The 26857-nt window shown below is 46.7% G+C and overlaps 1 protein-coding gene and 1 non-coding gene across 5 annotated transcripts in view; both read right to left on the bottom strand.

Annotated features, from left to right (window-relative positions):
* Positions 1–26857, bottom strand: part of LOC105487277 (kringle containing transmembrane protein 1) — a 143176-nt gene that overhangs the window by 64589 nt on the left and 51730 nt on the right. For 3 of the 4 annotated variants that reach the window (XR_011614047.1, XR_011614048.1, XM_071080356.1), the window contains exons 5-9: positions 23034–23187; positions 11593–11925; positions 11003–11212; positions 9471–9555; positions 7770–7926 (exon numbers count right to left, since the gene is read on the bottom strand). Coding sequence is in view for 2 of the 4 variants with exons in the window: in XM_071080356.1 (XP_070936457.1) it covers positions 7770–7926; positions 9471–9555; positions 11003–11212; positions 11593–11925; positions 23034–23187 (939 nt within the window). In the remaining 2 variants the exon portion in view is untranslated. Of the gene's footprint in view, positions 1–7757; positions 7927–9470; positions 9556–11002; positions 11213–11592; positions 11926–23033; positions 23188–26857 lie in introns of those variants that run through there. The other variant, XM_011750727.2, reaches the window with a different exon arrangement.
* LOC112427639 (U6 spliceosomal RNA) lies at positions 15172–15278 on the bottom strand. Its single transcript, XR_003019338.2, has one exon. It is a non-coding gene; the product is annotated as a U6 spliceosomal RNA (small nuclear RNA).

The following is a 26857-nucleotide window of genomic DNA, read 5'->3' as shown; positions in this document are numbered from 1 at the left end:
GCCTGACAAAGGATGGGGCTGGTGCTGCCGTGGGGCTGGCTCCCGGGTGGATTCTCCAATGTCTGTGTTTCTCAGGTTCCGGAGAACACAGGGCAAGGTCAGTGGTCCCCAGAGTCCACTCAAATGGGTGTGAGGGTCTCATCCTGGCTTCATTGTCCCATAATCCCAAAGTGGTTTTTTAGGTAGGACAGTTGCACATTCTGGCTGCATTTATTTATTTTTCTGTTGCAGCATAATTTGTCCCTAAGAAATTCACCAGCAAGGCCACCCCGTTTGTTTTCTACCAGCCATTTCCTGCCATTAAAAATATTTTCCTTCATGGAAGGAAAGAGCTTCTGGGAGAGAGAAGGAAAGCCCGGTGAAGAGAAACAGTCAAGCGAAGCTCACCTTTAAAGGAGCCATCCCGGGCTGGGCGCAGTGGCTCGCACCTGTAATCCCAGCACTTTGGGAGCGCGAGGCGGGCAGATCACCAGGTCAAGAGATCGAGACCAGCCTGTCAACACGGTGAAACCCTGTCTCTACTAAAAATACAAAAATTAGTCAGGCGTGGTGGCGGGCACCTGTAGTCCCAGCTAGTCAGGAGGCTGAGGCAGGAGAATCGCTTGAACCCAGGAGGCAGAGGTTGCAGTGAGTTGACATCGCACCACTGTACTCCAGCCTGGCAACAGAGCGAGACTCTGTCTCAAAAAAAAAAAAAAAAAGGTGCCATTATGTTGCAACAGCCGCAACAGTGTTGGGGCTGGCTGCAGGGTGGAGGCAGAAGTTACCAGGGAGGGGACAGTGGTGAAATGAAGGGCGTGGACTCTGTGTCGAGGAAATGCTTCCAAGGATTCTGATGTGGTAGGTTTGCGGTGGGGCCCAGGAACCTGCAGTTTAACAGAGCACGTAGGGATTCCCAGGCAAGTGGTCAAATGCATCCCACCGAGAGCCACATCTGTGGTGGTAATATTCTTTAGCTGGACTGGCCTGTGCCCTCTTTTCTCAGAGAACCCTATCCTAGCAAAAACTGGCTAGACGAGGGAGACTTCACCTGGCCCAGCTGTCTCCTGAGAATCTGGGACTGGGACTCAAAGCCCCAGCAGTCTATGTGTGCCGGTCAGGTTAGAATCTTTGCTCGCCAGGCTCAGTGACTCACGCCTGTAATCCCAGCACTTTGGGAGGCCGAGGCGGGTGGATCACCTGAGGTCAAGAGTTTCAGACCATCCTGGCCAACGTGGTGAAACCCCATCTCTACTAAAAATACAAAAATTAGCTGGGTGTGGTGGCGGGTGCCTGTAATTCCAGCTACTCCAGGAGGCTGAGGCAGGAGAACCGCTTGAACCTGAGAGGCGGAGGTTGCAGTGAGCAGAGATTGCACAACCGTACTCCAGCCTGGGCAACGAGCAAAACTCCGTCTCAAAAAAAAAAAAAAAAAAAAAAAAAAAAGCTTTGCCCATAGGTTATTTGGCTTCCAGGGGAGTCCTTGTCTCCTGTCCTACCCCTGCCCACCCTGGTCCTGCCAGGCACTCCCTCACTGCCTCAGTGCATCCCAGGACACTGTCCCCTATAGCCTTCTGAGGGGAGGCCCCAACACTCACCCTGAGGATGCCGCCTGTGTCCATGTTCCCTTGGGTTGTGCAGAGCCCTGTGCTCCTTGGGGGGCTCAGGCTGTCTCTCCAATGCCTGCCGGACAGCTCTGCCTCAGTGTCCCACAGGGACCACAGTGGATTTAGCCCAAAAGGAACTCATCAGGTTTCCTCTCACACCTGGCACCTTTTCCATTCCTTATGCCAAAGAATGGCCCCTCTCTCTGCTCAGGCACCCATGTCAGGTACCCGAGCACCATCCCAGACACCTCCTCATTCTTAACCCCCACCTCTATTCTAGAATGAAAGGAACATCTACCTTTGATGGAAAACATACTGCAGGTAATAATAATTCATATAGCCCAATGCCTCACAAAGGCAGGTACTGTAACTGTCTCCATTTGACAGGTGAGAAAACAGGTACACAGGGTCGTGTTCCTTGCCCCAGGTCACATAGTGAATAGTGGAACTGGGATGTGAGCCTGAGCTGCCCACCCCATGCACGTGCCCCTGCTCCGGCGATGTGGTCAGCGTCTCTCTCCACGGCACTGGCGTGGGGGCCCAAGCATGCCCTCAGCATCTCCTGGTTGGGCCTATAGAGTCTCCTGACTGGTTTCCTTGCCCTCGGTCTTACCCTGCTCAGATCTGTTTTCCCAGACGCAAGGAGAAACGCTTTCTAAACTGGGAATCTGATGTCACTCCTCTGCTGAAACCCTTCAAAGGCTCCCTGTTTTACTCTCACTGGCCTCACAGAGGATGAATGGAGGAAACTGAATCCTGGAGGGCTGACTCCAGGGCTGTGCTCCCAGCTACTGTCCCCCACGGCCTCTCCATGCCTCAGCTGTCTCATCTGCCAAAGAGGGAGAGTGGTACCCACGGCGAAGAGTTGTAGGATGTGCACAGTGTCTGCCAGCGGAGTGCCTGGCACAGAGTGGGCAGCTCATACATGGAGCTTCTATTAGCTTCTTTCCTTCCTAAGAAGGAAAGGGTGGGGCAAGAAGTGCGTGGAGAGGAGGAACTGGTTGCTCTGAGAGGCAAAGTCAGTTCCACCTGGGATAATAATTACAAAAGCACTTTAGATGCATTTTGTCAAAACATAACCTCCATAGCCTCCTGAGGAAGAGATTCCATTACCCTTTTCAGATGGGGAAGCTGAGGCTGAGGAGTCAAGGGACCAACCCCAGGCTGGCTCGAGCCCAGATTTCTCTGATGCAGAGCGCTGTGCTCTGCCCTGACCCTCCTTGGATGTGCGCTGCAGTGCAGTGGTTTTGGAGTACCTAATCTTTCCGATCTTACCAGCTGAAGGTCAGCTGTGGGTCAAAGCCGTGACAAGACTGGAAGAAATTTAGAGGCATTACTAGGAAAAAGCAACCAAAAGGTGAGGACTGGCACCCGAGGGAAGGTAAGAATCCCACCACAGACACCCTCTGTTTGTCCCAAGGTCTCTGGGGAACCCCCGTAGAAATGACAGCGTAGGGCCCATCACTGTTTCTACAACAATGAGAATATTTATTTTTTCCAGAAAGTAAAAATAACATTTTTTCTCTTTTGTAAAAGTACCATTACATTCCATTTTCTTAAATAACAAAATCCTAAAAATATATATTAAATTGTATACAGTGCATCACACTTCATCTTATATTTTAAAATACATGATGTTTCTATTTTATTCTCAAAGTTGCATATTAAGAGCATATTTACAAATAAAGCCTTGTCATCCAAAGTCAAAATCCCTGCTGGAAGGTGAGTTTGGATGTGGGAAGGTCTTGACGTGCATGAGCCCCACGATGGCAGCTCCCGTGCAGGCGGGGAAGGGCCCTCCAGGCTTCGTGTCTAAAGACCCTTCCTTTCTGAAGCAGATTTCCCTCTGACTTTCCTCCACACCTCACTTCTGCCTCTGTACTCAACTCAGCAAGACGGAAGCCTGTGAGATGTTCCCACCAGGGGTCTGCAGTCAGAGGGTGAAGCCCTGTCACCCCTGAGCCATCCAGCCTGTGGGGAGACAGCTGTGGCTGGAAGGCTTGAAAAACACCCCACACCAGGGAAGCTAAGCTGAGACCTGGCCAGGAGGTAGAACAGTGAGGAAGGTAAACAAAGACACCAGAGGAAACAATCCAAACTCCCAAGGTAGGAACAAAAGCCGACATCAAACACCACATGGGAGATCTGAGACCTAACTGTGCCAGGCGGTGGGGTGGGGAGCTGCCCAGCCCCGTGGGAGACCTGGCCTGGCCTCAGCAGACCAGGGAGGCAGGGTCTCGGAGGCCATCCGCATATAAGTGCTTGTGAAGAGTAAGTGTGCAGTGCCAGGATGCATCGGGGCTGGGTGATGGCCTGGCTGGGCTGCAGGCAGATCTTGAGCCTGGCCAGGAAGGCTCCTGCCTGGGCTGACAGTGGGGCATGTGGGTGGAGCCACACCCAGGCACTCCAGTGGGTTCTGCCTGAGGGCCAGGACAGCTGAACTTGCTAGTGCTTTGATCTCTGTGGGCTTCTGGCCGATTGGAGTCTTGAGCCGGAGCCCACTCTTCAGAAGTTAGAGCAGCCTGGTCTCCTCGCTCACGCCCAGAGAGGCCTCAAGCCTGTCCTGATGTGGGGGACAGGGTGGGTGAAGGCACTCGGGTTCATTCCTACTCATTCTCTGCTTTGCAAGCAACTGGACAAACGGGGAAGAACAGGGCACCGTGTGCCTCCCGCCTGCCTTCTCAGAAGGGCCAAGGACACTGAGAAACACTGCTAGAAACTAGGGGCCACAGCTGGCCAAGGCATAGTCACCACGGAGAGTGACAAGATCAGCTGGTGAGGGCCTCCTGTTGGCACATGTACCAAGAAGGCAGGGCCTGGCGCCAGCGGGGAACAGGGTGAGGATGGCACGCAGGCCCAGTGCCCCTGCAGCCTCCTCCCACGCTCTGTCACCTCAGGAGAGGCTTTGGCCAGGGTGCTTTCAGAACTCTGTCCACAGTGGTCCCCAAAGCCCCTCCCCTGCCTCTTCCACAGTCTTCTGCCATGCGTTCTGACGTTGACTTTCCCAGGGTTACCCTCTTCCCGCCACCTCCAACCCCCACTTTATCTCATCCAAGGAGTTTCCTCAAAGTTCAAGTGCCACCTCCTCCATGCTCCTGGAAGCCCACGTCATCTCTTCTGGAACAGTTTCTTTCTCAGGTGTTTACTTAGCTGCAGTGGCCTTCTGTGGGCTGTCGCTGACTTTCTAAGTGGTTCTAACTGAGCCCATAGCCAGGCTCCGCAGGACCCAGCACCCATGGAGGCTTAGCCTGGGATGATTTACAGCCCTCCTGCCCCTACGCTGTCCTGAGCCAGGTTTGGGTTTCCCGGGGCTGTTCCACGGATTGTAAGTTGATCCTAGAGGCACTGGGCCATGCCAGGACCAGGCAGGAGGAGAAGCGCTGGGGCATCCCCGGCACCTCCCAGGCCCTCCAAGGAAGTACTGCCCCCACTGCAGGCTCTGACAGCACATTGGCCTGGGCATGGCCTCCCCTGACTGAGATGTGAGGAGGGCAAGGTGGGCATTTGGGCTGTAGGACACCCCAGAGGCCAGTGGTCAGTGTCAGCCCCAGGCAACTGAACAACTGCCCCCTGGCTGGGTGAACTCTTCCTGGGGCCACATGCCACGTTCCATTTGTGCTGCGCATGGCTCTATTCACAGCACAGGGCCTGCTGGGATGACACACACCTGACACTTGTGTTTGAGATTCCACAATCAGTGTGAATAGCTTGGAGGGGAGACTGCACGTGTCGATATGTTTCCAGCGGTCTTCCTGTGTGACGGGCCTCTTGGAGACAGAGGCCTGCGGACAGCTGCTCTTTCCAGATCAAAGCATGAAGCCTGCACCGAGCAGCTCTGTGCCCTCAGCTGGCCTCCCACGGGGCCTGGGGTGGCAGTCCTGACCCTGTCTGCCTGTGACACATTGCTCCATTTCCCTCCTCTGAAGGCCCCTTTGCCTGAAGCTCTGAGCACCTCTCCTGCACTCAGGCTGCCGAGTGTCACCTCTCCCTGCAGACACTTCCCGTGTGGCCCTCTTTCCTCCCAGGGGTGGCAGGTGCAGCGGTGTTGCCAGAACCTCAGTAGGAGCCCCAGCAGGCAGTGGCTCAGGGCTTGGGGGAGGTAGGCAAAGTGCTGCAAAGAGGAAACGCCAAGGCCAGAGGTGCAACAATCACCCAGGCCCGAGTGCCTTGGGGAGAGGCACGCTCTGACGAGGGCCTAGAAGGCCAGCAGAGGCACAGTCCGCTTTTCTCAGCTGCTGTTGACAAAGCCTGCTTCCAGATGGCAAGGACTTTTAAATTAGCGATGGCACTTACCTCCCAACCAGCAGCCACTACAGCTGCAGCTCTCAATCTTAGGAGGAGCTCCTTGGAGGAGCTCCAATTCCCAAACCCACCCTCTCCTCGCACCAATCTCTGCAGCCCACCTCCCTATCTAAGGGACAGGGTGACATGGGACTGGGGACAAGAGCCCTCTCCTTCCCCACTAAGCCATTCCTAACCCCACATGGTCCCCACAGGAGGGGCAGAGAGCACGGATGGCTCTTGGGGTGTTTTTTATCTTTTAACACAGGGGACGCCAGAAGGAAGGACCACAGGCCCCATGTCTCATGTAGTGCTGCCTAAAGGCAAAAACACAAGATTGATACTCTCTGCTCTGAACTGAGAGTTAGCTGAGCCAATCATAGAGAGACCGAGGCCTGGCTCAGGTTCCATAGGACCACGAGCTGCTCAGGGGCAAGGCTGATAAATCCAATCCTGAGTGCCCATAAAAGCTTGCAGGAGAATTTGTTGCATGAGTAAATGAATGGGTGTTTTTTGTTTATTTGTTTTTTGTTTTTTTTGAGACAGAGTCTCACTCTTGACGCCCAGGCTGGAGTGCAGTGGTGCGATCTTGGCTCACTGCAACCTCCGCCTCCCGGGTTCAAGCTATTCTTGTGCCTCAGCCTTCTGAGTAGCTGGGATTACTACTCAGTGATCCCAGGTGGCTCCTACCACCATGCCTGGCCAATTTTTTTTTTTTTTTTTTTTGAGACGGAGTCTCGCTCTGTCGTCCAGGCTAGAGTGCAGTGGTGCAATCTCGGCTCACTGCAAGCTTGGCCTCCCAGGTTCACGCCATTCTCCTGCTGCAGCCTCCCAAGTAGCTGGGACTACAGGCACCTGCCACCAAGCCCTGCTAATTTTTTGTATTTTTAGTAGAGACGGGGTTTCACTGTGTTAGCTATGATGGTCTCGATCTCCTGACCTCGTGATCCGCCCGCCTCGGCCTCCCAAAGTGCTGGGATTACAGGCGTGAGCCACCACGCCCAGCCGCGCCTGGCTAATTTTTATACTTTTAGTAGAGATGGGGTTTCACCATGTTGGCCAGGCTGGTCTTGAACTCCTGACCTTAGGTGATCTGCCCGCCTCAGCCTCCCAAAGTGCTGGGATTACAGGCATAATCCTGTTGTGCCCGGCCGAATGGATGTTTTATATGACCAAAGCTCTTCAAGCTTTCCCTGCAGCTCCATGAGCTATGGAAAGAAGAATCTAGAAAGAAGCCCATGTGTAAAGTATCAGGTTTGATATAAATGGGGGTCACTAGATCTTATTCTCAGACCCTCCCAGGCTGGAGGAGGCCCATCCTAGTCCAGCATCTGGAGAGCAAAGTTGCCAGGGCAGCACAGACACCACCCTCTTTACACCTCACTAATGTGCAGGAGTCCACACTTGCATGGGACCAGACCAACTCCCAAGAGTACCTGAGAGTTCTCCCTGTCTGGCCCTGTTCCAAGCCATAAAGACCAGGAGAAGAGAAGAAGCAAGAAAAATTCAATGTAACTAAACCTACCCACCACCTGACAGCCATCTAGAATGTACCTGAGCCCAGTGCCAGCCATGACCACCTCTGTCATTTCAGCCTCACTGTCCTGACACCTCCACTGCTAGCTAGATCAGAGAGAGAGATGCAGAGAGGGCTGGGCCCCAGGGCCTTGAGTCTCTCTCCTAAGTGCAACCGATGAAGCAGGAGGAATCCAGGCTGTGCCTGCCCTGGCAGCAGGGTGCCTCTTCCTAGTTTGTAGGAGGGCGCCCCCGAAGAGGCCAAGGCAGAGGGAGAGGCAGGGAAGAGTCTGTCAGAGAAGAACCACAGGAGGGGTTGACCCCAGCAGCCTTGAGCTCAAAGAGGGCCCTCGAATCCTAGGCACAGCAGGGTTTTTAGTCACTCACAAGAGGATTGCGGTCATCTTGTTGACTCTGACCCTTGAGTTTCTTCTTAAAGATGGAAATCGAAGTGGAAGGCTTGTAAAAAATGCTCCAGATTTCCCCCGAAGTCCCTGGTTGATGACAATCCCTAAGGTCCCCTGAAGCAGGAACACGATGGGATCTGTCAAGCAGATAAATAATTTTTCCAATAGATTAGAACAAAGCACTCCAAACAACCTACCATCTCATGAGATACTGTATCTAGGAAATGGGGTGGGGCAAGGTCTGGGAAGGACCTCACAGCCACCTCTAAAGATCTGAAGGACTAGTGTGCAGCTGAAATGAGACCAAGTGCAGCAGGGCAGCGTCCACATCAGAATAACAAAGAACTTTCTAACTAGCGGAATTCTTCGAATCTGGAAAAGCCCAGCCTGAGAGAATATGATTTTTCAAATTCTTTTATTTTAAATAAAAGAACTATCTTCAAATGCCATTCACCTGGAAGCCCACTTAGCTAAAACAAGATAAACGCAAAACTTCTCTGCTTCAAGCAGAGATCCGTCTAGCCTCCGGTGCTGGCCCAGACTCTGTTCAGTCCCGGCAGCTGCCTGGCAGGGAAGCTGCAGCTGATGTCAGAGGAGAGTTAGGCATGCACTTTAAGGCCTCAGCCATGCTGTCCGATGCTGGATGCTATAGGAAGCATCGGGCTTTCTTGCTGCCACAGGGGATGTGGTCAGGACTGAGCCTGAGAGGCTTCCCCAGAACATGTGAATTGTGACTTTAAAACACACAGACACACACACAAAGACACACACACACACACGTGGACACAGACACACAGACACACACACACACACACACACACACGAGGACATTATTTCCACTGAAAAATTTCAAGTGTAGAGTGGAGGTGTCTATGTAAAGTGGTTCCAATGTGGCCAAAGGCAGCCTTCACAAGGCAATAGAAGAGCTCGCGTTGAATGTATGAGAAGTCTGTAGCACAGGGCAAGTGAGACGGTCAGGAAAAAGACAGCTTTTAGTGGACATACATACATTTTCAGGGAGGCTGTGAAATGAGAAGAGCCTCGACTAGAAACCACCGGAAAGACAGAGTAGGGGTCTAGGAAAAATTAGAACAAGCTCCCCTCTAAGTACACAAACATCAGTAGCATGAACAATTGCCCCTTTCCTGGAAGGCGCAACTGTTAGACTTGAGTAGCAAAATAAGGGAAGGAAATATATTTTCCCCCAAATTGGTCAGAATTGAATGATAAAGCTTCCATAAGTTTCTTCAATAACTGTTTTAAAATAACTACTAAGCAATAGTGAATAAAATGTGAGAATTCTCTTCCTAAGGATGTTTCTCAATTTCTAGAAGGCATCAGAAAGTATGCACCGCATCGTCCTAGCTATCTTCAATCCTGCATAAAGATCTCCATAAGGGACTAGCACATTTGCTTTTTAAGCCAGGAATGTTGCAATCCTCCTTGAAATTGTATGCTTTGGACACAGCAAACAAAATCCCTCAAACCTTAATGAGATTTGTCCAGTTGTACATTTCACTCTACAGAGAAGGGGTATGTCTGCTGCCTTCCATTCCCTAGGACTGAGGGCCTTGGAATCATCTGCTGATTCTACAGTTGTACCCAGACAAATGAAGCATCATAGAAAACCAACTCTGAGCCTTCCCTTTCCTGGAATCGGGCAGCTCCCTCTTGTACTCACTTGAATGTGACGTGCAGAAGTATCTTTGCTACAATGGCTGTGACTGTGAGGATGAGGAGAGTTGCGAGACCATAGACTGTCCATCCTGCAAATGCAAAAGATAGAGCCTACTAGGCTTGTTTGTGGCTGGTTTCTGAAAGGAAGTCAGCTATAGAATACCCAAGTGAGTAAGTCTGACTGAGGGGCTCCCTGCAGGCCGGTGTGGGAGGGCAGTCAGCAAACCCAGCCTCAGGAGCAGCTGAGACCCAGGCTAAGCATGGGGCCCCAGGTGTTCTGAATACTTCCCTTTGTTCTACAAGTCACTCTCAGGGAGAGGCAGGCAGGATGATCCAAAGTCTACTGGACTCAGAATCTAAAGGGATGACATGCATTTTGTCTCTGCCACTGGGACCACTGTGCAACCACAGGTGGAGTTATGTAAACTCTTTGGGCCTCAGTTTCCTCATCTGAGGAATGAGATGTGGCCTATGAGATGCTACTGAGATCCATAGCCAAATGACACACAGGAAATGCTGGACAGGCCCTTCTCCCTAACCTTCTATGGTGGGTCCTGCAGGGGCCCCCGGGCAGTTTGAAAGCCTCCAGGCTCGGTCACTACTGAGGGTACTTTCCAGTTCTACCAGCTCATAAAAGCATCACTTCCTTGGCTCACTGCATCCTCAAGCTCCTGGGCTCAAGCAATTCTTCTGCCTCAGCCTCCTGAGTAGCTGAGACTATAGGCATGTGCCACTATGCCCAGCTAATTTTTCTATTCTTTTCTTTTCTTTTTGAGACAGGGTCTCATTCTGTCACCCAGGTTGGAGTGTAATGGTGCAATCATAGCTCACTGCATTCTTGAACCCCCGGGCTCAAACCATCCTCCCACCTCAGCCTCCTAAGTAGCTGGGACCACAAGTGTGCACCACCACACCCAGATAATTTTTTTATTTTTTGTAGAGAAAGGGTCTCCCTATGTTGCTCAGGCTAGTCTCAAACTCCTGGCCTCAAGCCATCCTCCTGCCTCAGCCTCCCAAAGTGCTGGGATTACAGGCGTGAGCCACTGCACCTGGTCCTGCATGACTTTTCTTCATAGCTCTTATAATTATCTGATTTTTATTTTGCTTTCTTTCTCCTCTCATTTATATGTCACAGAAGGGCAGGGATTGTGTTTGGTTCACTCTATAATCCGGTACCTAGCATAGTGCCTGGCACCACTGAAGTACTTATATATCTTTTGAATGAATGAGTCAGTGAGTGAATGAATGGAGTTCTTGGAAATGCCAATAAATTTAGGGAGTTTCAATGTGGGGCTCTAGAAAGATAATCTTAACGTGGGAAAATACGGGATTAGCTGATTAGTCACAATGCACAAAAGGCATACTTGCCTAATCTTTGGAGGTGAGCACTTTTCCCTCAGGACTAAGGAACCAATTAATAAGAAAATTTCCCTCAAAAGCCAGGACAGACTATAGGTCACAGAGTCAATATCCCAACCTGCCTCTGAATAAGAAACACCCAAGTGCTTTTGTCTTTATAACTGTCAAGAGCGCTACCTTCAACTCTGTGGCTTCCAGCCCCCATGGGTGGCGCCCAGGAATTGCTACCTGGGACAGTCTGAGGTGGGTGGCTGGGGCTGGTGGTGATGACATAGAGGACTTTGGAGGACCGGGCAGCGCTGACACTGAGGTTGGCCTGCTCTGTGATCACCTCGGCCACTGTCTGGTTGACAGCGGGCCTCTCCTGTGGCAGTTCCTCCTTGACGGCTGGAAGAGAAAAAGCAATTAACTGGGGCCAGGGCTATGGAGACTCAGAGCTGAGTGGGGGAGAGCACGAGTTATGAAGAACAAGCCTTCTGCTCTATTCAATTCTGGTGCAGTTCCTTCCATGGGCAGGTCCCTGCCATTAGATCTACTAAAATAGCCACACTGACAGGTTTTCACCTCTTTTCTGTCTCATGAAATATAAATGAGTTATGAAATGGGGGTCGGGAAGGAGCCACAGCCTCGGGATGATCTGCAAGTTGAGTCAGTAGTTCCTGAGTCCCAATCTGCCCCGCAAGAACCGCCCAAGTCACAAGGGTAAAGAAGAGAAGCCCGAGGCACATGGGCCCTAAAGAGCCCCCAAGGAGGCAAGGATGTCTTACCTTGGTATAAAACAGCAAATCCCTGGGCCTGATTGATGCGATCAGAGAAGAAATACAAGATGACGAAGTCCAGAGAGACGTTGAAGGACAGAGGTGGGCGGTTCCTCCCGTGGAAGCGGGCTAGGACACGGTGGGTGTAGCCATCCAGAAGCTCCACCATGTCCGCCGAGTCCCTGATGTCAAATAGGGGGAAGCTGAAGTGGATGCGGGAGGCCCCCGGAACCCGGATGGTCCAGTAGCAGACCCTCCCCATGGCATAGGTGTCGGGGAAGTCAGGGGAATAGACCACAGAAGACATGGCTGAGTAGTTCCCGCCGCAGGCGCCGACGAGAGCTGTAGGAGAGAAAAAGACACCACGCCCTCAGTCTGGGCCTCTGCCACAGGCACGCTTCCAACACCAAGGCTCTAAAGGCTTCCTAACGAGCAGGATCCCATTTAGGACACTGTTTCTATCTGTAAAACCAGACAGTCTTATGTTTCAGGATCGAGTCACAAAATGAATCGCTGAGACTCTGGACAAATGACTGTGGAGATGTTTTTCCCCCCAGAGACCTTAGAATTAGCACACAGCACAGTGGTGTGGCCTAGGTTGGGGCTGGGCTGGAGTCAGAGAGTCTGGACTTGGGACTGGCAGGGCCAAGTGATGGCAGGGGCTGCGCGTCACTCGCGGGCCTCTTGCTTCTCTCAGTTTCAAGGCTGGAGAGAGCACCACCTGCTCCTATATCACAGGAATGTGGGACGGCACATGAGACAAAGCACACAAACCACTGGGGCCTCTCTGCAGGGGAGCCACCCGATGAGGTAAAGTCGTCAAAAGAGAAAGGCTTTACAGTTGCTCGTGTGTCCCCAGTATCCTTGCAACGCTCCCATGAGGGACCACGTTTTCAAGCAGAGAAACTGAGGCACAAGAAATGACTTTCTGCAGTGAGGAAACATGCTAGATTCTAAGCACTCTGTACTGAGCACATTTGATTTCTCTGGACTCCTGTTTTTGATAGGCAGGTTCTAGAAAGGGGATGCAGTGGTTTCCTGTCTTACATGGTGAAATGTAAACAAGATCTTAGAACTGAAACTCCTTGGGAGGGAGTGTAGGGCTAGGAATTTTTTTTTTTTTAAGATGGAGTCTCGCTCTGTCGCCCAGGCTAGAGTGCAGTGGCATGATCTCGGGTCACTGCAAGCTTCGCCTCCCGGGTTCATGCCATTCTTCTGCCTCAGCCTCCCAAGTAGCTGGGACTACAGGTGCCCACTACCAGGCCAGCTAATTTTGTTTTTGTATTTTTAGTAGAGACAGGGTTTTACCATGTTAGCCAGGATGGTCTCGATCTCCTGACCTCGTGATCCGCCCGCCTCGGGCTCCCAAAGTGCTGGGATTACAGGCATGGGCCACCGTGCCCAGTCAGGGCTAGGATTTAAAAAGCAGGCTTTGGGGGAGTTCTGGTTCCCTTTAGGATGTAGAAAACAGCAAGCAGGCCGGGTGCGGTGGCTCACGCCTGTAATCCCAACACTTTGGGAGGCCGAGGCAGGTGGATCACCTGAGGTCAGGAGTTAAAGATCAGCCTGACCAATATGGTGAAACTCCGTCTCTACGAAAAATACAAAAATTAGCTGAGTTTGGTGGCGTGTGACTATAGTCCCAGCTACTAGGGAGGCTGAGCCAGGAGAATTGCTTGAACCCGGGAGGCGGAGGTTGCAGTGAGCTGAGATTGAGCCACTGCACTCCAGCCTGGGCAACAGAGCAAGACTCCATCTCAAAACAACAACAACAACAACAACAAGCGAATGCTGCTTCCATCCTAACAATGAGAAAAAGCTTAAAACTCAGCTGAGGTCTCATGACAACCAGGGGAACTTAATTCTACAAAGTCAAAGCCCCACCAAGGAGAGTCAGGCCACACAAATAGTTTCATCTTTGAGAGAACACAGGAGGAAGAGGTGACTGCCAGAGAAGTAACAAGAAAGCACTAAAATCTTAACAAACTCTTAAAGGCTGAGAGTGGGCTAGTGTCTTAGCTTAGGGCAACTGGGCATCCCAGACACAATGGGCATTTTGCCCTCACTTGCGAACTTTTCTGCACAGACCTCTACTCAGTGCTTTCACAAGTGACTTAGGTTGGCCAGCAGACCATAGTCCCCCTGAGTGGCACAAGTGTGCAGGAGGTGACAGGCTGCCACTGGGGGACAGGCATGAAAGACTGCCTACTTCCTTCTCTTTGCACTTGCAGGAGGGGACTCTCCTCTCTAAGAAAGTAAAAGCCTTCGGCCGCTGGGAGAGGGGAAGCAAATCCTGTTACTCCCAGGGCCACTGAAAACGGGCAGAAGCAAAATCTGTTTGCCTCTGGGGGAGGGAGTAGACCTGATTTGACTAGAAAAGTCTATACCAAACACCATTTCACAAACCCAAATTTCAGTCTCCTTGAAATTCTCCTTCCTGTCAAAGTAACCAGGTGAAGATCCACTGCTTCTGGGGGAAGCGCAGAAGCAAAAGCCATTGGTCCCTGGTTGCCTTGAGCCCTCTTAAGCCCAGGATCCTGCAGCCAATGCAAAGCAGAGCTCTACTACTCCTGGAGGGAAGGCAAGAAATTATCTTTCCCAAGATCCACCACAGACGCAAGCAGTGTTTGGCTGCCAGGGAGAGAAGAAGGGTGTGGGAATGCTGAAAAGACCTCAGGCCGGTGGCCTTTTCACATCCTGTCTAAGACTGAGGACAGGGCAGGAGAACCAAGAACCACTCCCATGACCTCATCATGAGTAGAGCCAGGTAACAAGCAGCCATAGCCTACCACTGAGGGAGGGAAAGAGGATGGAAAAAGAGCCCGTCTGCAGCACAGGCATGTAGGAACTCCTCAAAGCTGAGGATGGAACAGGACTACTGAGGAAAACTCATGGGTACCCTAGGCTCCACACTAAGCACAAGCTGATAGCAACCCATTGCTGGAGGAGTTTAAAGCCTGATGTGCATTGAGGGTAGTGAGAGAAACAACCCAGTTCAACTTCTGACAGACTGGCTCAGTCCCTACACTATGCAGATCTGCCCAGGTGTAAACACTATCTCAGCCTCTTCTATACATAGTGTATGGCATTCAATAAAAAATTACAATCCACATATAAAAGTAAGGGTGGCAGGGGGGAAAGACATGGTTAAGAGATAAAACAATCTACAGAACTAGACTCAGTGATGACCCAGATGCTAGAACTATCAGACAGAGACTACATGATGAATACAGTAAATAATCTACTGGAAGTGAGGCATGGTGACTTATGCCTGTAATCCCAACACTATGAGAGGCCAAGGGAGGAGGATCTCTCGAGGCTAGGAGTTCAAAACCAGCCTGAGGAACACAGTGAGACCCCATCTCTACAAAAATTTTAAAATTAGCCAGGCATGGTGGTGTGTGCCTGTAGTCCCAGCTACTCAGGATTCTGAAGCAGAAGGACCACTTGAGCCCAGGAGGTCAAGACTGCAGAGAGCTATGATTGCACCATTGCACTCCAGCCTGGGTGGCAAAGTGAGACCTTGTCTCTTAAAAAAAATAAAAATAAAACTACTGGAAATAAAACAATATCAGAGATGAATTTTTTAAAATTATAGAATGCGTCATGAATTTGCATGTCATCCTTGCACAGGGGCCATGCTAATCTACTCTGTTTTTTCCCAATTTTAGTATATATGCTGCTGAGGCAGGCACTGAAGAATTCCTTTGATAGGCTTATCAGGAGACTAGACACAGCTGAAGAAAGAATCAATAAACTTGAAGACAGGTCAATAGAAATTATCCCCAAATGAAACAAAGGGGAAAACAAAGAGAACAGAGCACCCAACAGCTGTAGGACAATATCAAATGGTCTAACATATGTGTAACTGGAATGCCAAAAGAATAAAAAAAGAATATAGAAGAAATGTTTGAAGAGATAATGGTGAAAAATGTTCCAAAATCAATAAAAGGTGACAAACTACAGATCCAAGAATCTTAGCAAACCCAAGCAAACAAACAAAAAATTAAAAACAAAAACAAAAGCAAAACAAAAACCAAAACAAAAAAACAAACCAACACACAAAGAAGACACATCATAGTTAAATGTTGAAAACCAGTCTGGGTATGGCGGCTTATGCCTGTAATCCCAGCACTTTGGGAGGTCAAGGTAGGAGGATTGCTTGAGCCCAGGAGTTCAAGACCAGTCTGGGTAACATAGTGAGACCCTGTCTCTACACAAAATTAAAAACTTAGCTGGATATGGTGGCACATGCCCATAGTCCCAGCTACTCAGGAAGCTAAGGCAGGATTGCTTAAGCCCAGGGGGTTGAGGCTACAGTGGGCCATGACTGCACTACTGCACTCTAGCCTGGGTGACACAGTAAGACCCTGTCTCAAAAAAAAAAAAAAAAAAAAAAAAAAAAGTTGAAAACCAAAAAGATAAAATCTTGAAGGCAGGCAAGGAAGAGGAAAAGATTACATACAGGGGAATAAAGATAGAGCATACACCTCTAGAAACCATACAAGTCACAAGAATATGGAGCAATATCTTTGAAGTACTGAAAGAAAAAAGCTGTCAGCACAGAAATCAATACCCAGCAAAAATTACTCTCAAAAATGAAGGTGAAATAAAGCTTTTTCAAACAAAAGCAGAAAGAAGCCATTGACAGTCAACCTGTACTAGAGAAAATGCTAAAGGAATTTCTTTAGGGGAAAGGAATATACCAGATGGCAAATAAGAATATGAAAAGATGTTCAATATGATTGGTAATTAGAGAAATGCAAATTAAAACCACAATGAGATACTACTACATACCTACTAGAATGGATCACATTTAAAAATCAGATCATACAAAAGTATCTGTAGGTGGAGAGAATGTGGAGCAAATGAAAATCTCACATATTGTTGGTCAGAATGCAAAATGGCACATCCACTTTGGAAAATAGTTGGCAGTGACTCATAATGCTAAATATGCAATTAGCACATGACCCAGCAATCCCACTCCTAGGTAGGTACCCAAGAGAAATGGCAACGTATGTCCACATAAGCACCTGTACTTGGATGTTTACAACAGCTTTATCATAGACAGACCAATGTTTGTCAATTGGTGAATGGATGAACAGACTGCAATACATCCGTACAAAGGAATGCTTCTTAGCAATAAAAAGGAAAAAATTACTGATAAAGGCAACAACATAGGTGAATGATAAAGCATTATTCTAAGTGAAAGAAGCCAGACACAAATGGTTAAGTACTGTGATTCCATTTATATAATATTCTGCAAAACACAAACTATATATATATACATACTATATATATATATATAACTATATACTTGCCCAGGATAGACCCGGGCAAGCTCTCCATGGCAGTGGGCCGGTGTCCTCCTGCCATCTGTGATTCTCTTCAACCTTCCTGCTCCTCCTCGATACTAGCTGAGTCCATTTCTTTGGGAAGAAGCCTCAGGCACTAGCCAGGACAGGCAGCTCCCTGAACCCCAGCTGAGTGCTCCACTTCTAGACAGGAATGATAATGGGTGTGTCTCAGGAAACAAACCTCAACCAAATGGGTCCCAGCCATGAATCAGATTCTACTCAGGATGGAAACATTCCACTCTTTCTTGGCACCCAAGAAAGAAGGCTGGTACCATATTTCATCAACTCTAAGGGAAACACTTTAATCTTTTAAACTGGGATGTATCTTTTAGTCAATGCATGTCACTGTTAAATTAGAAATATTTTTTTCCCTTAATGGTGTATAAAATAATATTGCACCTCAGAATTGAGGCCTCTTACAGTCTATGAAATACAATTGCTAACACAGTCCCGGGAACCAGATTATACCCATCCTTAGACCCTCAATCACTTTCACAATTAATCTCTTCCCTTCCCACTAAAATAAAGGTTCCATGAAGGCAGGATCTTTATCTGTGGGACCTTGGGCAAATTACTGAACTTTTATGAGCCTCAGTTTTCTCATCTGTAAAATAAGCATAACAGTACCTGCTTCACAGTACTGTGAGAATTAAGGGAAGCAACGCATGTAAAGTGAATAGCACAGGGCCCTGTCAATGATAAGTGTTCAACTAATGCTACAAAATGAGGTCCAATCCAGATGACTGACCCCTCCCTTCAGGGCCTAGAAGCCAAGAGAGTCCCAAGAGGCTAGCCCGGGTCATTCCTATAACCCTCTGTTGACTCTGGCTTACATGTTCTTCTATTTGGTTCTGTTAATTCAATAAATTATAATCCCAGGGGTAGCAGAGGTTCTGAAGCCCCCATCAGTGTTGTGTTTACGCACAGTACACAGCTCACCTCAGTGACCTCTGCAAGTCCATGAGAGCTTGCTGAAAAATCAGCCAGAGAGTCTGTGACAAATTACTTGATGTGGCAATGATGACTGAGCAGACAGCTTCTTCCAGCTGCCCCTCACCCTCCACCCCCACTAGCCCCGTCGTCTCTCTCCCGAAGAGCAAACACAGCCTGAGCGCTTCTACTGCAGAGGAGCCTGGGTGCTCCTCTAACCAGCAGAGGACAGGAAGACCTCGCTGACACTGACTGAGACCCACATGTGAGCCACGCTGGTAGCGGGGCCTCACGTTCTGGGAGACAGACTGTAATCTGGTCATTTCTCACCATCTAACTTCTCCAATATCTTTAGGAAGACATCTTCTCCCTCCCAAATCATGGGACAGTCTGTAGTTACCATTTCCAAAGTGCTCAGCCTTATTCAATGAGTCATAAGGATTTCCATGAGGTGGTACTTGAGCTGTTTGAACTATTTTACTCTCTACTAGATGGACCTGTTTTTTTTTTTTTTTTTTTTTTTTTTTTTTTTTTTTTTTTTTGAGATGGAGTGTCACTCTGTCGTCTGGGCTGGAGTACAGTGGTGTGATCTTAGCTCAGATCTCGGCTCACTGCAACCTCTGCCTCCCAGGCGATTCTCCTGCCTCAGCCTCCAGTGTAGCTGGAATTACAGGCGTGCGTCCCCGCGCCAGCCTCTAGATGCACCTTTAGAGATTATTTATACAGTGCTGCATTTTGTACCTTTCTCAGCAGAGCAATGGGGTGTGAGTTATAGAACCGGCTGCTGTCAGGGGTCCTGTAGACCACACGCATCTGGGCCTCTGGAGGATGGCGTGAGCAGCCTCTCAGAATGCCAACTTTCTTAGTCCTTGAGCAAATGCAAGCCAGAAAGGGCAGTTTCTGGAGAGCTGCACAAGGGGCCAATGTGGTAATAATCAGAACTGGGTATACTTTGTTCAATAACTTTATTTTATTTTATTTTATTTTATTTTATTTTATTTTATTTTATTTTTTTTTTTTGAGACAGAGTCTCGCTCTGTTGCCCAGGCTGGAGTGCAGTGGCTGGATCTCAGCTCACTGCAAGCTCCGCCTCCCGGGTTCTCGCCATTCTCCTGCCTCAGCCTCCCGAGTAGCTGGGACTACAGGCGCCCGCCACCTCGCCCGGCTAGTTTTTTGTATTTTTTAGTAGAGACGGGGTTTCACGGGGTTAGCCAGGATGGTCTCGATCTCCTGACCTCGTGATCCGCCCGTCTCGGCCTCCCAAAGTGCTGGGATTACAGGCTTGAGCCACCGCGCCCGGCCACTTTATTTTATTTTATTTTTTTTTTTTTTGAGACGGAGTCTCGCTCTGTCGCCCAGGCTGGAGTGCAGTGGCGCGATCTCCGCTCACTGCAAGCTCCGCCTCCCGGGTTCACGCCATTCTCCTGCCTCAGCCTCCCGAGTAGCTGGGACTACAGGCGCCCACAACGGCGCCCGGCTAATTTTTTTTGTATTTTTAGTAGAGACGGGGTTTCACCGTGGTCTCGATCTCCTGACCTTGTGATCCGCCCGCCTCGGCCTCCCAAAGTGCTGGGATTACAGGCGTGAGCCACCGCGCCCGGCCTGTTCAATAACTTTAAAGCATAAAACTGCATCCATTATTATGATCTGTTTTACTATTGTTAATAAAAGGGATTCTAGCTGCTGAAAATAGAAATATTTCAAATGTGGCAAACCAGGGTTTGAATCCTGGCTCCGGCACTTACTAGCATAGACAAATCACTTCATCTTTTGATCCACAGTTTTCTTATCAACAGGGTTGCTACAAGGATTAAATAACATAAAATACACAAAAGCACTTGGCATCAAGTCTAGCACATGACAAACACTCGATAAAGAGCAATAACTGTTGTTATAATTAATTCACTTCAGTGCACCTTTATATGAGGGTCAGTACGCTTTCCTAGTAGTACCAAGGATGCTACTTGGTGTGCACTTTACAGACGATTTCCACAGTGCTGTATTTAACATTTAATCCAGATTATTTCTATTTGACACCTCCAGTAAAGCCTCTATACTAAAGAAAACATACTTTTATCTACCCCACAGCAGATGCCCAATAAAAATGTGCTAAATGAAAGATTATCTTATAAAAACTATATTCTATTTTTTCTTGATCTAAAATCCACCATTTTAACCATTTTAAAGTACAGATGTTCCTTGACTTATAATGGGGCTATGTCCTGATAAATCCATTGTAATTGAAAATATCAAAGTCAAAAATGCATTTAACACTCTAATAAACCTACTGTAGAGTTGAAAAATCATAAGTTGACTCTCCTAAGTTAAGGACTATCTATATATGAATCAGTGGTATTTAGTATATCCACAATGTTATACAATCATCATCCCTATCTAATTCCAGAACATTTTATCACTCTAAAAAGAAAATCTGTACCTATTAAGCAGTCACTCCATATTCTTCCCTTTCCCCCAGGCCTTGGCAACCAGGAATCTGGCTTTTGTTTGTGTGGCTTTGCCTATTCTGGACATTTCATATAAATGAGATCATAAAATATATAGCCCTTTGCATCTGGTTCTTTCATTTAGGATAATGGTTTCAAGGTTCATCCATGTTGTAGGATGCCTCAGTACTTTATTTATTTTTAATGGTTGAATAATATTCCATCATATGGATATCCACTTGGTTTATCCATTCATCAGCTGATGGACATTTGGTTTGCTGCCACTTTTTGGCTATTATGAATAATGTTGCTAGGAACATTGGTATGTATGTTTTTTGTGGAAACGTGTTTTCAGTTCTCTCAGGTATATACCTAAGAGTGGAACTGCTGGGTCATACAGTTACTCTCTGTTTCATGTTTTGAGGAAATGCCAGACTGTTTACTTTTTTTTTTCTTTTGAGACGGAGTCTCACTCTGTCGCCAGGCTGAAGTGCAGTGGCATGATCTCAGCTCACTGCAACCTCCACCTCCTGGGTTCAAGCAATTCTCATGCCTCAGCCTCCCATGTAGCTGGGATTACAGGCACGTGCCACCACAACCAGCTAATTTTTGTATTTTTAGTAGCGACGGGGTTTCACCATGTTGGCCAGGCTGGCCAGACTGTTTTCCAAAGCAGCTGCACCATTTTACATTCCCACCAGCAATGTATGAGGGTTCCAGTTTCTCCACATATCTGCAAACACTCATTTTCCATTTTTAAACTGACATTACATTCTATTTAAAGTCAAAAAACAGGTAGTAAACCCTCACACTACTCCTCTTTCCTCTCTAGCACCTCTCTAGTGGCTTCCTGGCAGTGTGGATCCCAGCAAGTTATTTATCCTGTCCATGTCATATGGCTCTCTTCTGTGAAATGAGAGTAATCACAATAACCCCTACTTCAGAAGGGTGCCAAGAGGACCTAATATGATAATTTAGATAAAGCCTTCATGCATACTAGGTACTCAAGAAACATTTATTTCCTTTGTTTTTTCACTTAAGAGTATACCAGGCATTTTGCAAGTTCAGAAAACTTACTCTCCTGAGTTAGAGTGTTAAGGCAGAGAATCTTATAATACTGAACTCTAGAATAAAAGGTTAAATAGATGTGTAGTGCATAGTTATTTGCCAACTAAGCATTAGCAAGATTCCTTAATCATTAGCCAAAGTTCAGTCTTTAGCCAAAACAAAGGTATCAAACTAAGCATTGGTCCGGACATAACAGAATGTATAGGAATCAACTGGCAGTCTCCAATGAGCACACTTAGCTAAAAAAACCAATTGACTGCAAGTTCTGTTCACTAATCCTGTCTTCCCACCCCAAATACAAACACACTTCAGACAGTGTCTAAGCTATAACATGAAAAGGCTCAGTTATAAACCTTGGCTGGGTTTTATAGTCACCATATATAGTGGCTGAATTGTGTCCCCTAGAAAGATATGCTGAAGTCCTAACACCTGGTACCTGTGAATGTTATGTAACTGAGTTAAGATTAGGCTATATTAGATTCAGGTGGGCCATAAATTCAATGATTGGTTCCTTTTAAGGAGACACACAGAGACATGGACACACAGACACACATAGAGGGAAGAAGGCTATGTGAAGGAGAAGGCAGAGACTGGAGTGGTGCAGCCAACAAATGCCAAGGATTTCCCACAACCACCAGAAGTGAGGAGGGCTTCCCTGGAGACTTTGGAGAGAGCACAGCCCTGCTGACACCTCGATTTTGGACTTCTAGCCTCTGGAACTGTCAGAGAATGAATTTTGTTTTGCTTTGTTTTAAGCCACCCACTTGATGATAATTTGTTATGGCAGTCCTAGGAAACTAATAAACCATATGTCATTTTTGCTCAAAACTAGCCATGCTGCCTGGTTGAGATGCCAGGAGTGCACTTCCTCTAGCCTAAAGGCCAAAGACACCACAGACACTGCAATATTTCTTGGTAATCTTGAGCCTTTTTTTTTTTTTTTTGTCTGTCTCCATTATCTTGAAATCTGGTGCTGCACTGTTGCTGTAACTCTCATAAAGTCTCACTGCTACTGAGAGGATGCTGGTGGATTACAATGAGGAATCAGTTGGCTCAGTGGTTAGGACATGATGTTGGTGGGGTCAAGGCCTTGGATCCACTCCCATTCTGAACACACTCTGCTCCTGGCCAGCATCTCACAAATGCGGCAGTTTAGAGAGGAGGTGGGGGTCAGGGCAAACCCAATGCTAGGCCTGAAAAACCAACTTAGAACTACGCTCTCTTCTCAGGTGTATCACAATAATATATAAATCCCAAATGCAAAAAAAAAAAAAAAAAAAGTCAAAAGGGTTTGGAAATTATATTAAAGCAAGAGGATAATAAAGCTGATACTGGATTATTATATTAGTGTCTATGTAAAATTGGAAAGGTTATCATTTCTAGGTTGTCTAAGCATCACACAACAGACCACGTTGCTTCAAACCATTTGGCATGACTGTAGCTAATCCCTTGTTAAGTGTCTGTTCTCCCTTCCAGAAGGCAGGGGCTGAGTCTTCATGCACTGTGCTGTATTCCCAGGGTCTAGTCACAAGTATTGCCTATTGCCAAGTGAATGAATGAATATATAGAAGGGAGGAAGGGTGGGCAGGCTTGTTGCTCTGGTCTAAGGGTTCCTGTGGCTTGGGCAGTGATGGGCACAGGGCATACTCACTATCAAAGAGGATGATTCTGCCATCGCCACCACAGGGTTGGGTGTGATCCCCAAAGCAGACGCTGTTGCATTCGGTACTGGCTGCCTCGCCGTACTTCCAGTAATCAGGATTGTTTCCACAGAAGCAAGCATAGCCTGACTCCATCCCAGCAAACTGCCACAACAGAGAAGCAGCACACGGTAAGCATCATCAGGGATGTCAGATGGCCTGAAGGAGCCTGGTAGGGTGGGCTTCCAGCAAGCAATCAGGCTCATCTTCCCAGGGTCCCTTCCTCTGGGACCTCCCCCTTCTTCCACTCTCGAAACACTTAATTTCAAGCTGACCAATAGGTACGCAGCCACCAATGTGTTTCCCTGTCGGTGAGCATCACTTTTTAATGTTTGTGTTTCTGCTGCACTTAAGTAAGTTTTAAGGGGGAGAAAATCTCATAAACTTCAAACATGAGTAACAGCTAAACACTTTATTGACTGTTTACTGTGTGCCAAGTAGTGAGTGCTTTATAGCTAACCCTCAAAGAAAACACATTATAGGCCCCATTTTACAACTTTGTTTTTACATTACTATATAGTATTTTGGCATATAGTTCTGTAAATTTTAATACTTGTATAGATTTGTGCAACCACAGCCGGGCACAGTGGCTCACTCTTGTAATCCCAACACTTTCAGAGACTGAGGCAGGTGGATCACTTGAGGTCAGGAGTTAGAGGCCAGTCTGGCCAACAAAGTGAAACCCCACGTCTACTAAAAACACAAAAATTAGCCAGGCGTGGTGGTGGGTGCCTATAATCCCAACTGCTTGGGAGGCTGAGGCAGGAGATTTGCTTGAACCCAGGAGGTGGATGTTGCAGTGAGCCGAGACTGCATCACTGCACTGCAGCCTGGGCAACACAATGAGACTGTCTTAAAGAAGAAAAAAAAAAAAGATTTGTGCAACCACCAGTACAATCAGGATTCAGAACAGCTGCATTACCCCAGTAATTTTCTTCGCACTATTGCTTTATAGGTGCCCTACCCCAGAATCCCTGGCAACCACTGACCCATTTTCCATTACTATAGTTTTGTCTTTTCAAAAATGTCACATAAATAGAATCATACAGTATGTAATCTTTTTGAGACTGGCTTCTTTCAGTCAGCATAATGGCTTTGAGATCCATCCAAATTGGTGTTTGTATCAATAGTTTACTCCTTACTGCTGAGCAGATCCATCCAAATTGGTGTTTGTATCAATAGTTTACTCCTTATTGCTGAGCAGAGTATCACAGCTTGTTTATCTGTTGGGCTGTTTCTAGTTATTCATAATTATGACTAGAACTGCTATAAGCATTTGTGTACTGGTTTTTATGTGAATATAAGTTTTAATTTCTCTAGGGTAGTAACTAGGAATAGAATTACTAGGTCATATGGTAGATGTATATTTAACTTTATTAAAAAGTGCCAAATTTTCCAGAATAATTGTACCATTTTAGATCTGCACCAACAATATATGAAAGTCCTAGTTGCTCTGTATCCTTGTCAGCACTTGTTATTTTCAGTATATTTTATTTTAGCCATTTTAATAGGTATGTAGTGGTATCTCATTATAGTTTTAATTGGCATTACCTTAATGGCTAATGATGTTGACTATATCGTCTTCTTTATCTTTGTTTGTTTTCTATTGTTTTTGAGATGGAGTCTCACTCTGTCACCCAGGCTGGAGTACAGTGGTATGATGTTGGCTCACTGCAACCTCTGCATTCCAGGTGCAAGCAATTGTCCTGTCTCAGCTTCCCAAGTAACTGGAACTACAGGTGTGCTACCACGCCCAGCTAATTTTTGTACTTTTAGTAGAGACAGGGTTTTGCCATGTTGGCCAGGCTGGTCTCAAACTCCTGACCTCAAGTGATACTCCTGCCTTGGCCTCCCAAAGCGTTGGGATTACAGGCTTGAGTCACCATGCCCAGATGACTATCTTTTCAGGTGCTTATTTGTCATCTGTATATCTTCTTTGGCTTCTTTTCATGTGCTTATTTGCCATCTGTATATCTTCTGTTCAGGTCTTTTGCCCATTTTAAAATTGCTTTGTTTGTTTGTTTTTTAACTGTTGAGTTGTTTGGCTTTTTTTTTTTTTTTTTAATTTTACACATTATGGATACAAGTCCTTTGTCACATATGTGATTTGCAAATATTTTCTCCCAGGATATAGCTTGTCTTTTCATCCTCCTAAAAATATCTTTCACAGAGCAAGATCTTTAAATTGTTATGAAGTCCAAATTAAAATGTACCAATTTCTTCTCATCACAGGTCATGCTTTTGGTGTCTCATGTAAGAACTTTTTGCCTAAACTCAAGTCATGAAGATTTTCTCTTATATCTTCTTCTAGAAGTTTTATAGTTTTACATTTTACTGTTAGATTTGGGATCCATTTTGAGTTCAGTATGTAGTCTTGTGTTTAAGTTCTTTCAACTAGCCTACTGTTTAGGAAATTCATCCATGTTGTGTATAACAGTATGTCTTTTATTTATTCATTTATTTTTTTGAGACAGAGTCTCACTCTGTTGCCCAGGCTGGAGTGCAGTGGCGTGATCTCGGCTCACTACAGCAACCTCCGCCTCCTGTGTTCAAGTGTTTCTCCTGCCTCAGCCTCCTGAGTAGCTGGAATTATAGGCATGCACCACCATGCCCGGCTAATTTTTGTATTTTTAGTAGAGACAGGGTTTCACCATGTTGGTCAGGTTGGTCTCGAACTCCTGACCTCGTGATCCACCCACCTCGGCTTCCCCAAGTGCTGAGATTACAGCCATGAGCCCCTGCACCTGGCCAGTATGTCTTAATATGTCTCTTCTTTTTATTGCTGAGTGGTATTCCACAGTATGTATGGATATACTGTGCTTTGTTTCTCCATTCATCAGTTAATGGACATTTAGACTATTTACAGTTTGGAGCTATTATGAATAATGCTGCTATAAACATTCATGTATAAGTCTTTGTGTGAACACAGGTTTTCATTTATCTTGGGTAACTATCCAGGTGTGATATTGCTGAGTTTTAAGGTGTGCATATTTAACTTTGAAAGAAAATTTAAGATCTTTCTTCAAAGAAGCTGTAGCATTTTACATTCTTGCTAGCAGTCTATGAGAGTTTCAGTTGCTCCACATCCTTATCAATTCTTAGTATTTTCAGTATTAACTTCAGACATCCTGAAGTTGTGTGCAGTGGTATCTCACTGTGGTTTTAATTTGTATTTCCCTGACAACTGGTGATGCTGAGCATCTTTTCATATGTTTATTGGTCATTTATGTATTTTGGGGGGATAAAATGTTTCTTCAAATTTTTTGCTAATTTTCAAAATCAAGTTGTCATATTATTGAGCTATAAGAGTTCTTTATATATTCTGTATACAAGTCCTTTATCAGATATATATTTAACAACTACTTTCTCCTAGTCTGTGGCCTGCCTTTCATATTCTTAACTCTATTTTTTGAAGATAATATTTTAATACTGATAACTTCAATTTACCATACTTTTTTAAATGATTAGTTTTTGTGTCCAATTTAGAAATCCTTGTCTAACCCAATATTTTAGGATTTTCTGTTTATTTTTCTAGAAGTTTAGTTATTTTAGGTTTTTTAAAAATGAAATGTAATTCACATGACATAACATTCACTGTTTCAGTGTATGTTTCAGTGGTGATTGATGTAGTCACTGTGTTGTGCAGTCACCGCCATCTAATTCCAGAACATTCATAACCCAGAAAAGAAACTCTGTGTTGATTAGCAGTTAGTACCAATTCCTCCCGCCTCCCACCCTCTGGCAACCACTAACCTACTTTCTATCTCTATGGATT

The sequence above is a fragment of the Macaca nemestrina genome, chromosome 15, assembly GCF_043159975.1.
Source record: "Macaca nemestrina isolate mMacNem1 chromosome 15, mMacNem.hap1, whole genome shotgun sequence".
NCBI classification, from domain to species: domain Eukaryota; kingdom Metazoa; phylum Chordata; class Mammalia; order Primates; family Cercopithecidae; genus Macaca; species Macaca nemestrina.
This window is presented reverse-complemented; position numbering and strand designations above follow the sequence as displayed.